This window comes from Seriola lalandi, unplaced genomic scaffold (assembly GCF_002814215.2).
Source record: "Seriola lalandi dorsalis isolate HSWRI2012SDOR001 ecotype SW California unplaced genomic scaffold, Sedor1 jcf7180002054516, whole genome shotgun sequence".
NCBI lineage: Eukaryota > Metazoa > Chordata > Actinopteri > Carangiformes > Carangidae > Seriola > Seriola lalandi.
Window position 1 is genome coordinate 890331 of NW_019525069.1, and position 16625 is coordinate 906955.

The window sequence follows — 16625 nt, forward strand, 5'->3', positions numbered from 1 at the left end:
TTTTTGAAAACGGCAACACAAAGAATGGCTCATGCTGTTCAATAAATCTCTGTAATTGCAGGTTTCCACTTAATTATGAAAGAGGGTTCATCTGTGGTATTTGGGTCAGTTTGTCTTGATGTGTAGTTTGGGAAAGAAGTTCTTAGGGGCTGCCAGAAAAGAGACTGCTAACAGGTGTTTTTTTTTTATTTCTCCTCTCCTATTTCTTGTTTAAAATTGAGGCACCTTTTTTGTTTTTAAAATACACCAGATCATCTGGATGTTGCTGAAGCTTGAAAAATGTCCTTATTTTACTATTGTTGCAGCTGTATATTCTTAAGTATTGTCTGCCCTCTGGTGTACAGAATGGGTATATTCCAACTTCAGCACAGCACACTGTATTGTGTGTCCTAAATAGAAATTGTTCAGTTGTGTTTGACATGTGTTTTTAAACACATGGAGTTGCTGTCTGTTTGTACTTACTTATCTCTCATCCATGCAGCTGAGTCTCTAAGATGTTCAGTCGTCTTTGAATTAATTTACCAGCTTTAATAGTCTCAAATCCAATGACAAACCTTTTAATTAAGCTTGTTACTAGTTGTTAATTATTCCGTGTCCGTGACAAACTTTCAGTAGAAGAGAGGAAATTATTATGAAGACTATATCAGAGTAATTACATGCCTCCCTTTCAGAAAACTGACTCACTCAACTTCAATAAAAAAAACAAAAAAAATGAATCAGTTTTCCCTTAATCTACAGTAACAGTTTTTAATATGTTTATACAGTACTTCTCTGACTGAAGTCTGCATTCGAAGAAAGCATTTATCCCATTTTGATATTTTTATTTTTAGCATTTGTTATGTTATTGCAGCAGCAACTGAGGCAACTTTAGGATTGCAACTACATGTATTTCCCAGTAGAGGGTGGTGGCGTTTCAATGGTCACTTGTGATCTGCTCACAGACTGTGCTGTTCAGTCAGATAAAAAGAATGAAAACCATGAGGTCTCATTTCTTTAGTTCTGTGAGGCAGACTATCTGATTAATCAAACCAAGCTTCAAATTAGAACACAGGACTCTGTTTTCATATCTTGGAATTCACTATTTAATTTTATACACCTGTTCACAAAAAGAAAAACGATCAAGACCTGCCAACAACTCTTTCTCTCTTGTATTTACTCACTCTCTCTCACTCAAACACACACACAAAATCACCACACTCTCTTGTGCTATTTTCTATCTTTGATTCATCTCTGCTTTTATAACTTAAAAAATAATTTAAATAAAAAACCATTGATTTTTAACATGGGCACTTGAGAGAGATGAAACTCAAATGAAGGGGCTGGCTGACACATCAGTGGTTTTTTTTCTTCTTTTTTTAACTGAAGTAAAAGGGAGGTGGATTGTTCAGAGTTTAGAGTTATTCTCCCACAGGAAGGAGTCATTCCGGAGCACTTTGGCCAATTTCTCGTTGAACGGCGTGTAAAAATCCCGCAGGATCTCTTTAGTGATGGGCAGCATGGGTCCCAGGTTTTTGTCAGCTGGCCTCCTGGTGTTTGATGCTGGACTTCTTGTGATATCTGACTCTATTTCCTTTGTCAGTGGCCCTGTAAAACACATACAAACACTTCTTTCATCCCTTCTTTCTTGGTCACTTCAGATTTTTCCACAAGCACTAAACAAATGGAAGAAAATACAGCAAAGGACACTGAAATGTCACCATGTCTCAGCAGTGCTCTGAGCAGAAGATTTGATGCTTTGGGAGGTGATCGCACCTCGGCAGCCCTTTGAAGAGCTAAGTCTGAGCTTTGGGGCAATTAAACTGTGGGATGAATCAGTGAGACAGAACCAAGGGGCAGACAGGGAAAAAAAAAAAAACTGTATTTGACTCTTGCACATATACACTGGCCTGTTACTAACAGCAATCAATTCAAGTATACCCAAAGGAAAGGCTGGCACCTTTTGATACTGAAAGTTTGGAAAGTGTTAGTAAGTGCAGAACTGTATGTGAAGGAAGTGTAACTTTCTTTTCTAAGCTAGCAGGCTGTACACAACTTAACACTTAAGAATCAGCAGAATTTTCTAATGCAGTACTTGCACTAGTCAACACAAATGAAGAAAAAAGACATGGTTCTATTTTCCATTTGAAAGTAGAAATGCAATGCAAAGCAACTGAGATTTCAACTTCTCAAATCTGTCTATCTCACTATAGATTTTCATACACAAGCTTTTAGATCAATAAATCCCTACTGTCCGTGGTATGTATTTAACATTACATATTCCTAGTTTTCTTTACAGATCTGTTGTTTAATGTTAATCAGATTCCCTCACAGGGAATGAGTGCAGTCAAGGTCACATGTTGGGATGTGTTGGTCACTCACCCAGGTTAAGGAAATCAAAGACTTTGTGCATTGTGTATTTCCTATTAGAGGCATGGTCTTCCAACCTCAGTACCAGAATCTGTTCCCTGCTGAAGACGGTCAGCCAGTCCATTAAGTACACAATGTACAGGCCGACTTGCAATCTGACCTGAGGACACGAAACAAAAGAATCAATGAGAGGCAATCAAGAAACTTCCCCCTATGCTGAGGGACATGGTGGTAGGTGCATGCATGGTTAAACTTCTTTAAGTAGATGAACAGGGGGAGTGAAGGAGAGATGGAGGGAGGGAATTCCACCAGCGTTCTCTTTCATCTCACCCCCATGTTTTCAGCTGGGTAATGCTAGCTACCATGTGGGCATAAGAACATGTGCTGATGTCATGTGGTGTGAGTAGTTGATAGATATGAGCAAAATTCTGCATGACTACCTACCAGTGGACCAGATATGCACTTTAATACCCCCACATGATGTTATTTTTGTTTCACTCGGTTATTGTGATCCTTTAATCATACATTTTCAAGCAAAACATTCGCTGGCTCTAGTTTGTCAAATGTTTTATATATTATGAATTTAGGACTGTTTGTCAGCTTGGGGAGGTTATTATGGGCAAATTCATCTATTATTTGACATTTTTGTAGATTGACCAATAATACAATTCATTAAAAATAATCCGGAGTTGCTGCCCAAAAACCAGAGGATTTGCAGGTAGCTTAATTGCTGTTGAAATGGATTTTTAGATTCCCTTGTGACAGTTCATTGATGAAGAGTAGGCGTAAACAAAACACCTTGTAACTGGCAAAGAAATTATCTGTGTCCTTTTGCCCCTTTAGCAAAATTAAAAGGACTTTCAGAGCAAATGAAAGCCAAGTAACTCTTCCTTTGTTAAATCAATTTAGTGAAGGTCAATCATCTTCTCATGCTGGTGTTTATTCATCTTTTCTCTCTGGACTCTAATCTGAGCTCTAAAACTTTTATCAAGGAGCCACAGGCATGACAAGACTGCTGTAAGAACAGCTGTAATGCTTTTCACATGGTCTAATAACTCTGAGGAGATATTAGTGGATGGACAATTAGGCCAGCGGCAGAGAGCAAGCACGCTCCCACAAGGCCATATAGCTTGTCAGTGGCAGTTGGAGAGGAGGACCTCGGAATACAAGGCAGCTTGGAGGGGGAGCCAAAAGAGGACGGGCCAGATTCCTCCTCCTCCCCCTCTCAGCCAGTCTGCCTCAAGGCACTGTGGGAAAAGCTGGCCAGGGGCCCAACACTGGGGCCCTGCACTGGCTGACACTAAGACTAAGTCTGTTTTGTGAGTAAGGAGGATGCTGGTAAACTAGGTTTTCTGGTACAAAGAGAGGCTGTAGACGCTGCACTCCTCAGCAATTCAACAGAGTCGCCAATCCCTTTCATGAAGTCGGTCCTGCAAGCTTTAGCATGTGCTAATGAAGTGAGGATTTCACTCCATCTGTCTTTTTTACTCCTTTTTATATTTCTTTGTTCCCACCAGCTAATTGGCTGTTCACTAAATGCCTTTCTTTTTTTGTTGTTTAGCAGGGCTACGAGACTAAAGCAGGAGGGAGCGTAGACTCACTGGCATGGCATTGTTGACAGTAGTGTTGTACACACAGGAGCGCATTGTGTACTCCGTAAGGCACCCCTCGAATAACTGCAGCGATTCTGACACCTTCTCGTGGAAATCCTCCGCAGACTTATTGGCAATACCAAAGTAAAGGTAGTCAGAGTAAAGCCTGCAAGACAACAAAAGAGACACTCTGTAAACAAATTTGAACATGAGGCAGACAATGAAATTTCACCTTTTGTTGGATGTGCAGACTGTAAGGCTAATTGAGTTTTTGGTTCTTAGACATATGCTGGTTTTTAAAAGAAGCGGACAGGTTTAAACAGGTTTTATTTTTTACCCATATTTTGCATCATAAAAAAAAAGTTTTTTGTGCAGCAACACAAGCAGTGATCACTACTTTAAACAAGACGCGGCTGCAATGTTGACAGCTAAGAAAATGCTTCCAGTAGTACAAAGTAAATAAGGAAAAAAAAAAATGGGAGAAAGCACAAGTCAGCTGCTGATTATACAACTCGAGTCACTCAGAGTAAAAAAACAAACAAACATGATATATGTATAAATATATAAATATATATATATATTTTTATCCTGAAAATAATGAGCCTTATGTATTGGCAGTAAACTCAGATCTTGGTGAAGTTTTCTTTATTCGACTGCTAATCTCAGCTCTAATGATTCAGTAAATGTGTCTGGTGCCTCATGTAATAAACCAAAGGCCAAACTATTTTGCAAGTGTTATCTTATTGATGTCAGCCTGTATATAAAAGGAACACCAGAAACCCATGAACCATATAAAGGTAGACGGTGTCTGCACTGAAGAGATGCCTAGGTTGTAAACAAGTCCCGCGTTATAAAAATTCATTTCCCTTAGAGCTGCTGTAGGGAAAGGTTGCACAGGCTGTGATTTGACAGACAAAGGCAATTACAGAGAGCATGCTCAGACATTCTCTTAAGTAAAAATCAACATTAACAGCATAAAGTAATCCCCAGTTTAAAGAGAATGCCTCGCAGGCGTTCAGCAGTAAGCTCTCCACGCGTCTGATAAAGGCGTCATAATGAGACTTATGTGACAACCAGACTGAGTAAAAGGCAGCACATCTTCTGTGACCACAGGTCTTTTGTTGCCTATAAACAAGGGAAGGTATCTGTCTGTATCTGCACTATAAACAGTCATGATGGAGGCACAAAGGCGGCGGTGTGCGTGTCAGAGCTGGATCTGTATCGTTACAGGTTGTTTTTTTTTTTTTAGGGCAGTGAAACGGATCACTCCCACCTTTCAACTGGGTCCCTGAGCATAACGATGAAGCGGGCATCAGGCTGCAGGGCGTGAACAAAGTCCTGGATAAGGAAGGGAGGCTCTCCCTCTGTGGTGTTGTCATAGAAATACACCCAGGCGTTGTTATCCCACATGGTGGACGCGCTGGCTTCTCCTGCAAAACACACCCACAGTGGTTCAAATAAAAACACAGCCGCAGACAAAACAAAATGCACATGCACACATTTATATGTTTTTCTCCCTCTTTTGCTTTGCATTTGATGTGTGTGTTGTTGAATATACAGAAGGGTCACTGTTAACAGATTTTAACCAAACATGTTTTACAAAACAGCATTTTAGTTTAAACTACAACTATTTTGATAGATAGATAGATACTTTATTTATCCCCTAGGGGAAGTTCATGTGTCCATTAACAGTTAATAATAAATAAACAATAATAATAAATTACTCCACATCCTTTGGCTGAGTTCTTGTATAGTCTGATGGCAGCGGGAACAAAGGATCTCATGAACCTCTGTGCTCTGCAGCGCAGTGAGCTGAGACGTTTGCTGCTGCTGTAGCTGATTCTCTGTCCTGCCAGAATGTCGATAATCAACTCATCCTTTTTTAAGTGATTTTTCAAGCAGAAATGCCAAATATTTCATGCTTCTGGTTTGCAGCTTTTCTCTTTGATATTATAAATTGAATATCTTTCTGGACTGTTGCTCAGACAAATCAAAAAAATCTCAAGACAGCAAGAAAATAATCTACAGTTTTTGATAATGATAATAGTTGTTTCTTGCAGCTCTAATATATAAGCCAATTTTAAACTTCATTTTCTTTTATTCAAAAAGGTTGAAGCATGTAAGAAATAATAAATGATTAAACTGCTGAGTGTTTGCACTGCTAAAGTTATTCATCTAATATTCACCTTTATTTGTATTATTGAATGTTTTGTCTGATTTTCAATCATAAAAAAAAAAAATCTATATAAATGGATAGATTCCCCAATTTGTTTCTTTGGAAAAGCACACAGCAGTAGGTCATAAATGCATGTAAGTTTGTTTCAACAATCATTTCTATAATCGCCTCTGAATCGACGGTGTAACTATCAGACACAGCAGGCTCCCTACACACATGCAACAAGTCAATAAAAAAGATTCTTGTGCAAGTGCACAAACAAAACAAGTGAGAGTAATTACATCTCCAGCTGTGAACAAAATTGTGGAATGACTGCAATCCACACAGTGACCGTACTGGTGCTCATAACATGTCAGAAGACATTGTTTTCTCCAACAGTTTGAGAGCCGTAACTTTATCAGGCTGTGCTGAGAAATGATATCCAGGATTCATTAGGCTGTCTGTGCCTTCATTATCCTCTTATCTGTGAAGTGAAGCTGTGATGTATTTGGAGGGAACACAACGAGGGGCCTTATCTGCCTCCTTTTCCCGGAGAAAGGGATGATAGCCAGGACCTATTTTCTGTGATGACAACGGTGAGAGTGAAACAGGATCGCTGCTAATGCTGTTATGCCTAAAATGATACACACTGTGATCAAGTCTATTTAAAGGTCTCCATGTCCATTAAAAGGGCTTATTTTGCACCACGGGGAGAGGCCGTAATAGGGCAAACAAATGGAGGAGCCAGACCGGCGTGCCTCTGGTGTTTCACAGCGGCTTGGTCTTGGCCGGCGGTTGAGGAGAGTCAAAAGCCCAAGATCCTGGCCACAGGCCTGCACCTTGCTGGGCTCTCCCAGGGCATGGTGTGAATACTGAGCGGGGCTTTGGCACACTCCCCCCCCCTTACAAGGATTATTTATTTAAAGAGGGAAACAAAACAGGGCGGCATGCTAAGCTGCGCTCAATGCACCAACTCAGTCCAGTGTGAAAAGGCTATTGTTGAAAACTTAAATCAGTTTTTCTTTGCAGCTGAGCAGTTCTTTGAGATCGTGTTTGGATGACAGGAAAAGAAAGAGACAGATGGAAGCAGAGGGGCTGGAAGTAGGATATGCAGCTAGAGGAAGGAGGTTTGTAAGACTTCTCCACCCTGCTGCGGATATTATTGCTAGTCTGACACAAAAAAAAAAACCCAATAATTCTTTTCTACGGCACTTTATTGAAGTGGCTAAGTGAGGCAGAAGGAAGTCCAATATTATTAAGTTGTTAGACCTCTCTTTAGGGCTGAGTCACTGGCTCTCTTAAAAATCACAGTCACTCTCTGGAGTGAGAGTAGCTGCTACAGAGCAGCACTGTGCTACAGCCGCTCTACCTGCTGCTTTAATAGCAGCTTTGTAATATTGGAGGCAAGATTACAAGTGAAGTTGTGGGGAAGTGTCGGGTCACCTGAGCCAAACGCTATTGGCTGCAGCCTGATGAGGCCATGGAGTACTGTCATTCCACGTTCCACACAGATCGCGGCGCTGATACATGACCTGAGTAACTAATATGAATCAGCAGAGGGAGGAGGGCAAAAGCTGCTCTCTGACATGATGTGACACTTTGACAAAACAGGAAGGCAGAAAGTACACCGAACAGGAAATGTCTGTGCAGCTAAAACCGCTGAGAGATCTGATTAGCGAGATGGTAGAGAGTGTTTTACATGGTATCATTGTATCTTGTTCTTTTAGCTTCCCACTAACACGCACTTGTTAAGATAATCAGTGGTGCTTCATGGGAATAGAAAGATCACGTCAGAATGTGCTTCTCTTAGGGTTTGCTGAGTTTCAAGTGATGCTTTGTTTTACTCTGTGTGAAAAGCTCTGTTTGATATTTTGTGTCTATGTAAAAGTTCATCTTAAAACTAGGGTTGATATTTTAAATAGAATTAAAAATGGACTCACGTTTTGATTGGTCATTCATGAAGATCAGTTTTTAGGCTATTTGCATAGGGCTGGTGAAGTCCTAGTCTTTAGTATTGTCAATCTGCCGATATTTTCCTAAATGTTGATTAATCATGTACTGTATCTGACACGTTGAGATCACAGCAGTAGCATACTAAATCCATTTTTCACAAGCTACTTGATCCGAATACTGAAGTTCCTGGTTCAAAACTAAATTAATTTTTAAGCTTATAAAATATCCATCAAAATATTTTCTGTGTAAGAGTTCCTGTGGATTTGACCTTTGCATTCTTTATTTTGGTTGCTTTTTAACATCAGTAATTTAGGATGTTAAGTTTATCCATATGGACAGAAAAGGTGACATGCTAACAGGGAAGTGAATTAGTTCAAAAACTTTAGTTATGTGGCACAATTTATAATGAATTCAATAGGTTTCAAAATGATTTGTAGTTATTATTAAATTTAAGTGGATTGACTGACTGCTGCTCACCTATGATGATGTTAGGCTGGCTGGGGCTTCCACTGGCATTTGCTGTGAGGTTGCCTTGGATTTGGTAAGCAGCCTGATCGAACAAGTCCAGGTAGTCTTCCACTGGGTATCGATCATGGAAGCCCTCACTGAGACGAATGATACCTGGCGGGAGAAGAAGAAAGGGATCATGGATATATTTTGTAGGGTGCAGTTATATCTCCAGTGCATATTTACTTCTGCTGGCAAGTTATCACATCTGATATTTTGTAGAGAGTATGGTTTTCTTTATGCAGCTGCTTCAGATTAGACATGGTTTGGGTGGGAATCTGCAGCACTGAGATGGGTGTGTATCCATCAAGCATGTTTTTATTCCTGCCTGCCCTCTCCCCTTCCTGTGTCCCTGTGATCACACTAAAGACAGTTGTTAGCTTTTCTGTGTTGCCCTGACTGCAGGGTGACCTAATAAAATCAGATCCAATCCAAAATTCAGCAGGGAATACTGTCTCTGCTCAGCTTTCAGTGTTTCCAATTAAGGGCCGATGTCAAGTTAATGCTTTAAATGTAAGACTAGCAAATGTGTTTTCCATCCGAGCTCCTGTGGTCTACAGTATAATTACAATTTACTAGGCAATTGTGGTGATTCAGTGGACTTAGGAATATCCATGCAGCATAAGGATAATGAGGTAGCTCAGGCGTCTGTTACTCTCAGTGATGCTTTGATGGTGTCGCAGTAAAATACCTTTCTCTAGTTAGAAGGAAAACATGATTAGAAAACTCTAGTAAACTCTCCTCACAGCCAGCCTGCATCATTATTCATCCAGAACGGTCACACTCGTATGAGGTGTGATTGTGCTGGGGTGTCTCGCTTCAGGGCTTCTTTCTTGCATTTTTTTCCCCCTCTCATCTCCACACTTTTTTTGATATGAATGAAGCGTCACACAATTTTCAAATAGTCTGTGTTTCTTGATGGGTACTGTATGAGGCAGACGCATCTGTTTAAGATTCAAACTGTTCCTCAAAGAAAGTTATGCATCGCGGGTAGCATCAAATCACCTTTTCACAGCATCGGCTGAGTGAAGCCTCGAGGGGGAATGAAATAAATAAATACAAAACAAGACCATTTGAATTCGGTGTTCTCAACGGATGTCTTAAGAGAAAAGTGCTGATTACCAGCGCATAGCCTTGAGTGCAACACCAGAGGGGATAGAGAGAATGAAAGAAAGTGACAGCAAAGATGAAAGCATGGGGAATGGGGGGGGGGACACAATAACTGAGAGGGACCTATGTCCTTGGGATAGAACTGCATTTCCTGCTCTGCAACATCACAAGGCTGCAGAAAACACAAGCACAAGGCAGGCGAATTAAGACAAACAACGCATCCACATCCCGCAGCTTTATGAGGTTCAAATAATTATCAACTAAAACCGAACGCGGCATATTAAAATAAGTACTGCATGCTGACTGATCAATCCACCAATTAGGGTTTGTGAGTCTCAGAGGGATTAGGGGCATCGTCAGCAACTGGATGAACTTCAAAAGGATCGGTTTGGCTGAAACAGTTTAAGCCTCCTTTTTATATTTGCAGTAAGAATTTTGGATGAAATTTTCAATAAAATAAAATTTGGCCAATACTTTGTCATACCTTCAATAAGTATCATGCCAAAAACCCCTGGGTGAAATTATTATTGAAATCATTAAGTAATTTTTAGACAGATGGCTCCGGGCAAAACAAAATGTATGTATCAGTCATTGCTGAGCAGAAGAATAGTGCTCATCCACAGAGAAATCACCATGACAATTGAGTCCTCATACTGCGCTGATGTGATACTGCAGCTGCTGTTCTTAAAGGAGAATTATGAGATTATCTGCACACTGTATGTACGCATCTTTCAACTCCCTATAAAGTCATTATCTAATCTGACTTTATTTCATAAGATGAGCTGACTTTGAACAGAGCCATCAGACGAGAGGCAGATCGGTGCCCTACAGTTGAAACTGCTGCTCTTTGCATCACTTTTTTCTTTTTTTTTTTCTTCCAATACTTCTTCGCAAATGCAGACACACACGAGTGATACACACACACACACTGACTCACACTCCTGATGCCTGCCTCTTGAGCTGCTGAAGATTCTCCATTATTCATGAGTCTTAATGGCTGTTTCAGTTATAAAAGAAACAAAAAAAAAAAAACCATGTAGGTATTGGGGATGATTTTCTTTCTTTTGGGAGCAAAAACTAAGACAAAATTAGAATCTTAGCCTACGTTAAAACTGTTCCTTCTACTCTGTACACTTAATTATCAACTATAATTGATTTTGAAAAAATCTTTCAGATCTAAGGGGAGAACAGATACAAAATCTTCTTCTTTTTTTATAGCATCAATAGAAAAGTCCACCAAATCAAACTAAAGGAGGTATGAGACAAAGCATACGTAGGTTAAATGAGGGTTGGATTTGCATGATATTCTGTGCAAATAAAATCTCCCTCCCAGATCTCGCATGGCTTTTAATCCCATCTGTGGTGGTGTGGCGGCTCCTTTTAACATCACAGATGCTCATGGTGAAGGCAACACACAATGTGGCATCCACACATTTAGATGGCAGAACCGCCGTACGACCAGATGTCTGCTGTGAGGCGGCTCTTACCTCTCAACGCGCAGGTTGAGGGTTTATCTCTTTGTTTGAGTAGATGACATACTGCCACCTGTTCAAAGGCTGAAAATGAAAGCCAACAGTGTGAGCCAGAATTGTGGTAGGAGGTTGAATGTGTCTTAAAAAAAAAAAAAAAAAATCTGAACTGAGACAAAATAGTCTGTAATAGCTGATGTTAAAGTGTAAACCAGCTGAATGGAGAGAAAAAGCATGAAAATATGGCTCTAAGAATTTGTAAAACATGCACAGCTCCCTCATGAAATGATTTGCTGTCTAATTAAATAAATTATAGCTGTTTAAATGAGAGTATAAAATCCATGATGTGCAGAGAGAAAGCTGTAAAATGAGGCGACAGCTCGCAGCTGACGTAAGCAAATCTGTGTTTTGGAGATGTGTTGTGCAAGTTACCTTACTTTGTGCTAAGCAAGCACAGGAAACAGCGTACCCATCCGCCCACATATGGGTTCAGAACATGTGTGGCGGCTGTAACTTGTTTTCATGTGTTCGTTGCGAGCGGTTTTCAACCACAGAGATAAATCTAAGTGACGGATGATGGTGAAGCGCAGTTAGTCTAGATCCTTCTGTGTATAGTCATGGTTTAGCCCGTAATGAGTGCCGTCACTGCATGAGCTCAACCATCTATGTACCGTATGATGCCAAATCTGCAAAGCACAGGTTGGGGGGGCTAAAATTCAAAATGTTGACTGGAAGTAGCAATAACTATTGTAAATAAACCATTAGAGCTGTGAATTTGGGGCTAACAACTCTCAGGTAGAAAATAAACAGCTTAAGTTTATTCTCATGCGCAGCACTAGATGGGGTCTTGAAAATTCATTTCTCGGTTAATTGCATTGGGAGATTAAACTGCGTGCATCAGAGATACTTAATTCATATCACATTCAGGGCTCACATCCAGCTAGGTTTCACATTAAAAGAAATACATTGTGGTTACAGTTTGTGGTATATTTGATGTAGAAAAATCTGTTTTACAATGTGACGTTGTCAGTCAATACCCTAAGCACTTTCCATCCAATTAGCTACTAAAATGTATAAAAATCATGGAATTCAGTTAACCCAATCCTCACTTCAGAACAATATGATAATTGTAAGAATACAGGAGATAAATTTAATTATGCTCGTGAAACAGACAGGCCTGCCTTTTGGGATGAGACCCCTTGAAATGTTTGTCACTGAGTGCTTTTCTTAAGCTCCCTAAGGTTTGGCTCTGCCAAAATGATATACTGTAGAGAGTCACATTTCACACTTCTAATACTCTTGGGCTCTGTCTCATTATCGTGTACCAGCCTGGAGGCCTCTATCACCGCAGATTATAGTTTTCTTTACTCACCAAACCTCTTGCGGGTCCACCAGTGTGGCTCTTTGAAAGTGGTGAACTTGACATCCGGGTGCAGCCTCAGTCTGTCATACAGGTCCGTTGTGCCGCACTTTGGCTGGCCAATGATATAGAAATAAGGAAGGCACCGCATACGGTAGAGTTTCCCGTCATGGTGAAACAAGTGCTCTCGGAAAGTGTTCCTCAAGTGCTGAAACACGGTCCGGAAGCGCTTCGAATAGCGCGCGTACAAATTTGTCCTGTATGGGTCCGAAGTGATATTCCCAGTGTATTCCTCATACCAGCAGGGGTTCTTGACGCTAGGCAGGAATTTGCGGGGGATAACAGAAAACATCTGTAAAGGCAAAGAAAGGCAGCTGAGTCAAGATGTGCTGAGTCAACGTACTTCCCAAATAACAAGATGAAAATATTCCAGGCAAAGCCTCCTGAGATTATCTTTGCTAAGGCTCCACAACAGAAGATAAACAGTCCAGACACTTCACAGATAAGTAAAAGAAGAGATCTGTTTAAAGAACAATTTAAAAACTTTTTTGTATGTGGGCCACTGTTGTGGCAGGGGTAGACAAACACTGACTGTGTGGGATAGAAGTACATGCTGATGAAAAGTTTGTACTGGGGGATATAGTCTCTAGAGAGGCATAGATCATTTACAAACTGACTTTTACTGTTGTGTCAGCTCTGAACTATGGGGTAAAGTTCTGAGTTTTTATTTGAGATTGTTTACATCCACATCAGACTAACAGTGTAGGAACAGGTTTTTATACACAGAACATGATAAGATGTTTTTGATATTTGAAATCAAATCCTTTACATTCAGTGTCTGTCTGAAGGCTGCATTGAACAGACATCAGCAGACACTTGGTATCTTTCCTGTTGATGCTCTGCTTGGCCTTTTACTGCAGCAATTTTCCCTTATCTGTTTTTTTTTTTTTTTGCCTTCAATCTTCTTTCATTCCACTGTTGACTCACAGTCCTTATGCACTGCCCTTAAAACGGCTACAGGTCCTTCATTAATCGCCCTGTATGGATGTACACACCCGTAACACTTCAATCTTATAGTGTAGTTATTTCATTTGTACAAAGTGCTAGACACATGTAAAAAAAAAAAAAAAAAAAAATGGAATAAAAAGCAAATCCGTCCAAGGGCTGGGAAATTAACCGAAAAAGTATCACAACCCACATTCACCGACTTAATCTTGCTCATGTCGGTAATCGTGATATTGATTTGAAGACATATTGCCCAGCCTTAATCTGCTCTAATACTTTCTGATAGCAGTGTAAATGAACATACATGCAGCCTGCACTGGGGGAGTAAAGCTGCTTCATATTCAAGTATAGAAGTGAGGCGATATATATTTCCGACTCTCTTCTATACTCACATTTCAAAGTGGTTTTTTGGTGATCAAACACAACAAAGCCCCATGTTGCTATGACTCTCTCGCTGCCTGTGAGACACAGCTACTTTAAGAAAGAAAATTAATGGCAGATCCATCCACAGATGTGGTATTGATTGTCCCACGGTCACACTCTACTATTCATTAGCTTGTTCAATAAGAAATTAGTTGTGTTGCAAATAGCCCTGGCACAAGCCATTATCATTAGGATTAACAATTAATTGAACCAGGCTTTGAGGTGAGACGGACACTGCGAGAAAGCCACGGGGGCCCATGTGTTTGATGACTGTGGGATGACTTTGAGCTTTAAATCCCCTCTGAAAAAAAAATTAGGTAGAGACATATATGCAATTAACTGTGGTGATATGAAGTGTTATACAAGGTTTTCAGAGCAGGTTTATCTCTTTATAAATTAAATTAGAAACTGCAGCCGGTGGGGAATTGCACCAGTGTAGCTGTATTGAACCCTGTGTAGACAGCATGTAGACACGAATACTGATTTGAATCACCTTTTCACTAAGCATTCAATTACGCTGTGAGACACATCTGTGATTGTCAATTAAAATAGAGATCAATATCATGCTGGGCCTGGTTTGTAATATGATTTAAAAAAAAAAAAAAAAAAAAAAAAAGAGTTAACATTTACACTATTCATTACACAATCAATCTGATGATAAAATTACATTTTTGATAGAATTTGCATCCTCAAGATTTTCTTTGAATACATTAAATGAGAAATAAGATGGATGTATAGTATGTTTTGGCTACTCACATGTGGTTCACTGTTAACCAGCGCCTTAAGCTCTGGGATCTGTCGACTGCTGCGAAACTCCACCTTGGATGTGATGGACTTGACAACAAGTTTGATATGTGCATAGTCCTTGACTGAGGAGAGGTTAAAGGCAAAAGGTCCCGGGCTGACCAGGCTGCTAAAGTGGTAAGGGGAAGGGGTTAGGAGGAGGCCCTTCTTGTCTCCCGTCAGAATGTACGAAGCCATGATGAGGAACGTGACGGCCAGGCCGAACAGGAAGCTGTAGAGACGGATTTTGCGAAAGCAGCCCAGGGTGCTCCATCGCCTCGGTAGTTCCCGTTTCACCTCCAGGACTGCGAACAGGTTCATGGGCGTGTCGTCCACCTGCAGGAGCAACGGCCTCTTGCGGTAGTCATCGGCTGCTGAGCCCAGCAGGCTGTATTTGTAGTCCATCTGTGTCATGGTGTCGGCAGAGTCCCAAGTGTCACAGCTCAGACACAGGGAGGCGTTATGTAGCAGGAACCAGCCAGATAGGAGGTTTTGAGATGGGGCCTACAGTTGATGTCCATGATGGGTTGTGGGAAACAGCCCACCTTATCCAATCACACTTTCCTGGAAAGAGGAAATAAGAGAGATGACCCATCATGTCTGGGCTGATGCAGCAACGTCCAAAAATATTTGAAATAACTCTTTGTTACCACCTACGCTTTACTGTGTAGCAGAACTTCCATTGATGCAATACTGTGGCAAAGAATAGACAGTCACACGCTGTTTAAGTGCTGACTTGCATTTAGTGTCTGCTTCCTTTGGGAACCAAGTTGTCACCAAGGCCAAGATTACATTTTTTTTCCATTTTAGTTTCACTGTACATTTTATACCTCAAAAGGAGGTCACCACATCCCTTAGTCTCTAAGTAATCTCAAAGCTGACTTGTGAAAGCAGTTGAATGATCATGCAGCTGTGTTAAACTCAGTTGTTGTAATATAACCTCAGGCTGTACAAAGAAAAATAAATTGACAGCAAAGAGAAACAGTGAGAAATTTATCTGCTCTGAATATTGACAAGGAAGTATCAAATCATCCTGTAAATGGCAATTCACTTCAAAACATTACAATTTCTGAAAAAATTTTCCCTGTGACTAATGAAAGAGGAAAAAAATGACATTATACAAGGTTAAATTACTGTTTTAATGGGACAGCATAGCACCACCCTCCCCAACCTCACAGTCCATCTTCCCATCCTCCCGTGCGTCGGAGTCACAATATGGAGGGAGCGATAAGGACGAGGGATGCATTCAGCCTAGTAACTACCAGGCTGCATGTCATACTCTCCTGGGGAGAGACACGAATATAAGAGATACCCGGTTTGGACCGGAGAAGGGATTATATTATCAGAAAATGGTATTCCTCACTGTGAAGTCACATGGATCAACAGTCGCCCACAGATAAAAGAAGGGCCAATGTCTAAAGGGTGAAAGAATTGGGGATCTTTAATGATAATGCACCTGCAGGAGCCACGTCTAGTTTTATCCTTGAGGCTTTCTTTGTGTCTGGAGCTGAGCCAACATGGTGGCAGTGAAATACAATATAGCATAATGACAAAAAGCCAACAGAGCTGAGGGTCTAGGGCGCTTTTCAAAAGATGAGTACGATGTTTGGGAATCGGAAAGAAGCCCCTGGTAATGTTTCACACCATCACACTTGAAACTGCATATGCATACAGTCGTGAGGTTGATGTATGTTATACCCGCAACCTGCTCCAGCTCGCATATATCATGAGATAAGGGCACTATGGAAGTGAGTCATCGCTCCTCCTCACAGCTGCTGATATTGTCTGACACCCCACCGACCCACCACCAACACCAACACCACCCATCGCACACACCCTTTGCACAACTCTGTATTCATGGAGCTTGCGGCAGAGCTGATAAGGGGGTGGCTGGAGAGCTCCGGCCTACCTGCTCAAGCGGT

At 40.8% G+C, this 16625-nt stretch overlaps 1 protein-coding gene across 1 annotated transcript in view; it reads right to left on the reverse strand.

Annotated features, from left to right (window-relative positions):
- Positions 1–1058: 1058 nt before the first annotated feature.
- Positions 1059–16625, reverse strand: part of chst15b (carbohydrate (N-acetylgalactosamine 4-sulfate 6-O) sulfotransferase 15b) — a 32847-nt gene continuing 17280 nt past the window's right edge. Inside the window, exons 2-8 of the mRNA XM_023413409.2 lie at positions 14677–15267; positions 12505–12844; positions 8524–8667; positions 5212–5368; positions 3948–4104; positions 2359–2506; positions 1059–1584 (exon numbers count right to left, since the gene is read on the reverse strand). Of these exons, the coding sequence (XP_023269177.1) occupies positions 1385–1584; positions 2359–2506; positions 3948–4104; positions 5212–5368; positions 8524–8667; positions 12505–12844; positions 14677–15117 (1587 nt within the window). The 5' untranslated portion in view covers positions 15118–15267 and the 3' untranslated portion in view covers positions 1059–1384. The remainder of the gene's footprint in view (positions 1585–2358; positions 2507–3947; positions 4105–5211; positions 5369–8523; positions 8668–12504; positions 12845–14676; positions 15268–16625) is intronic.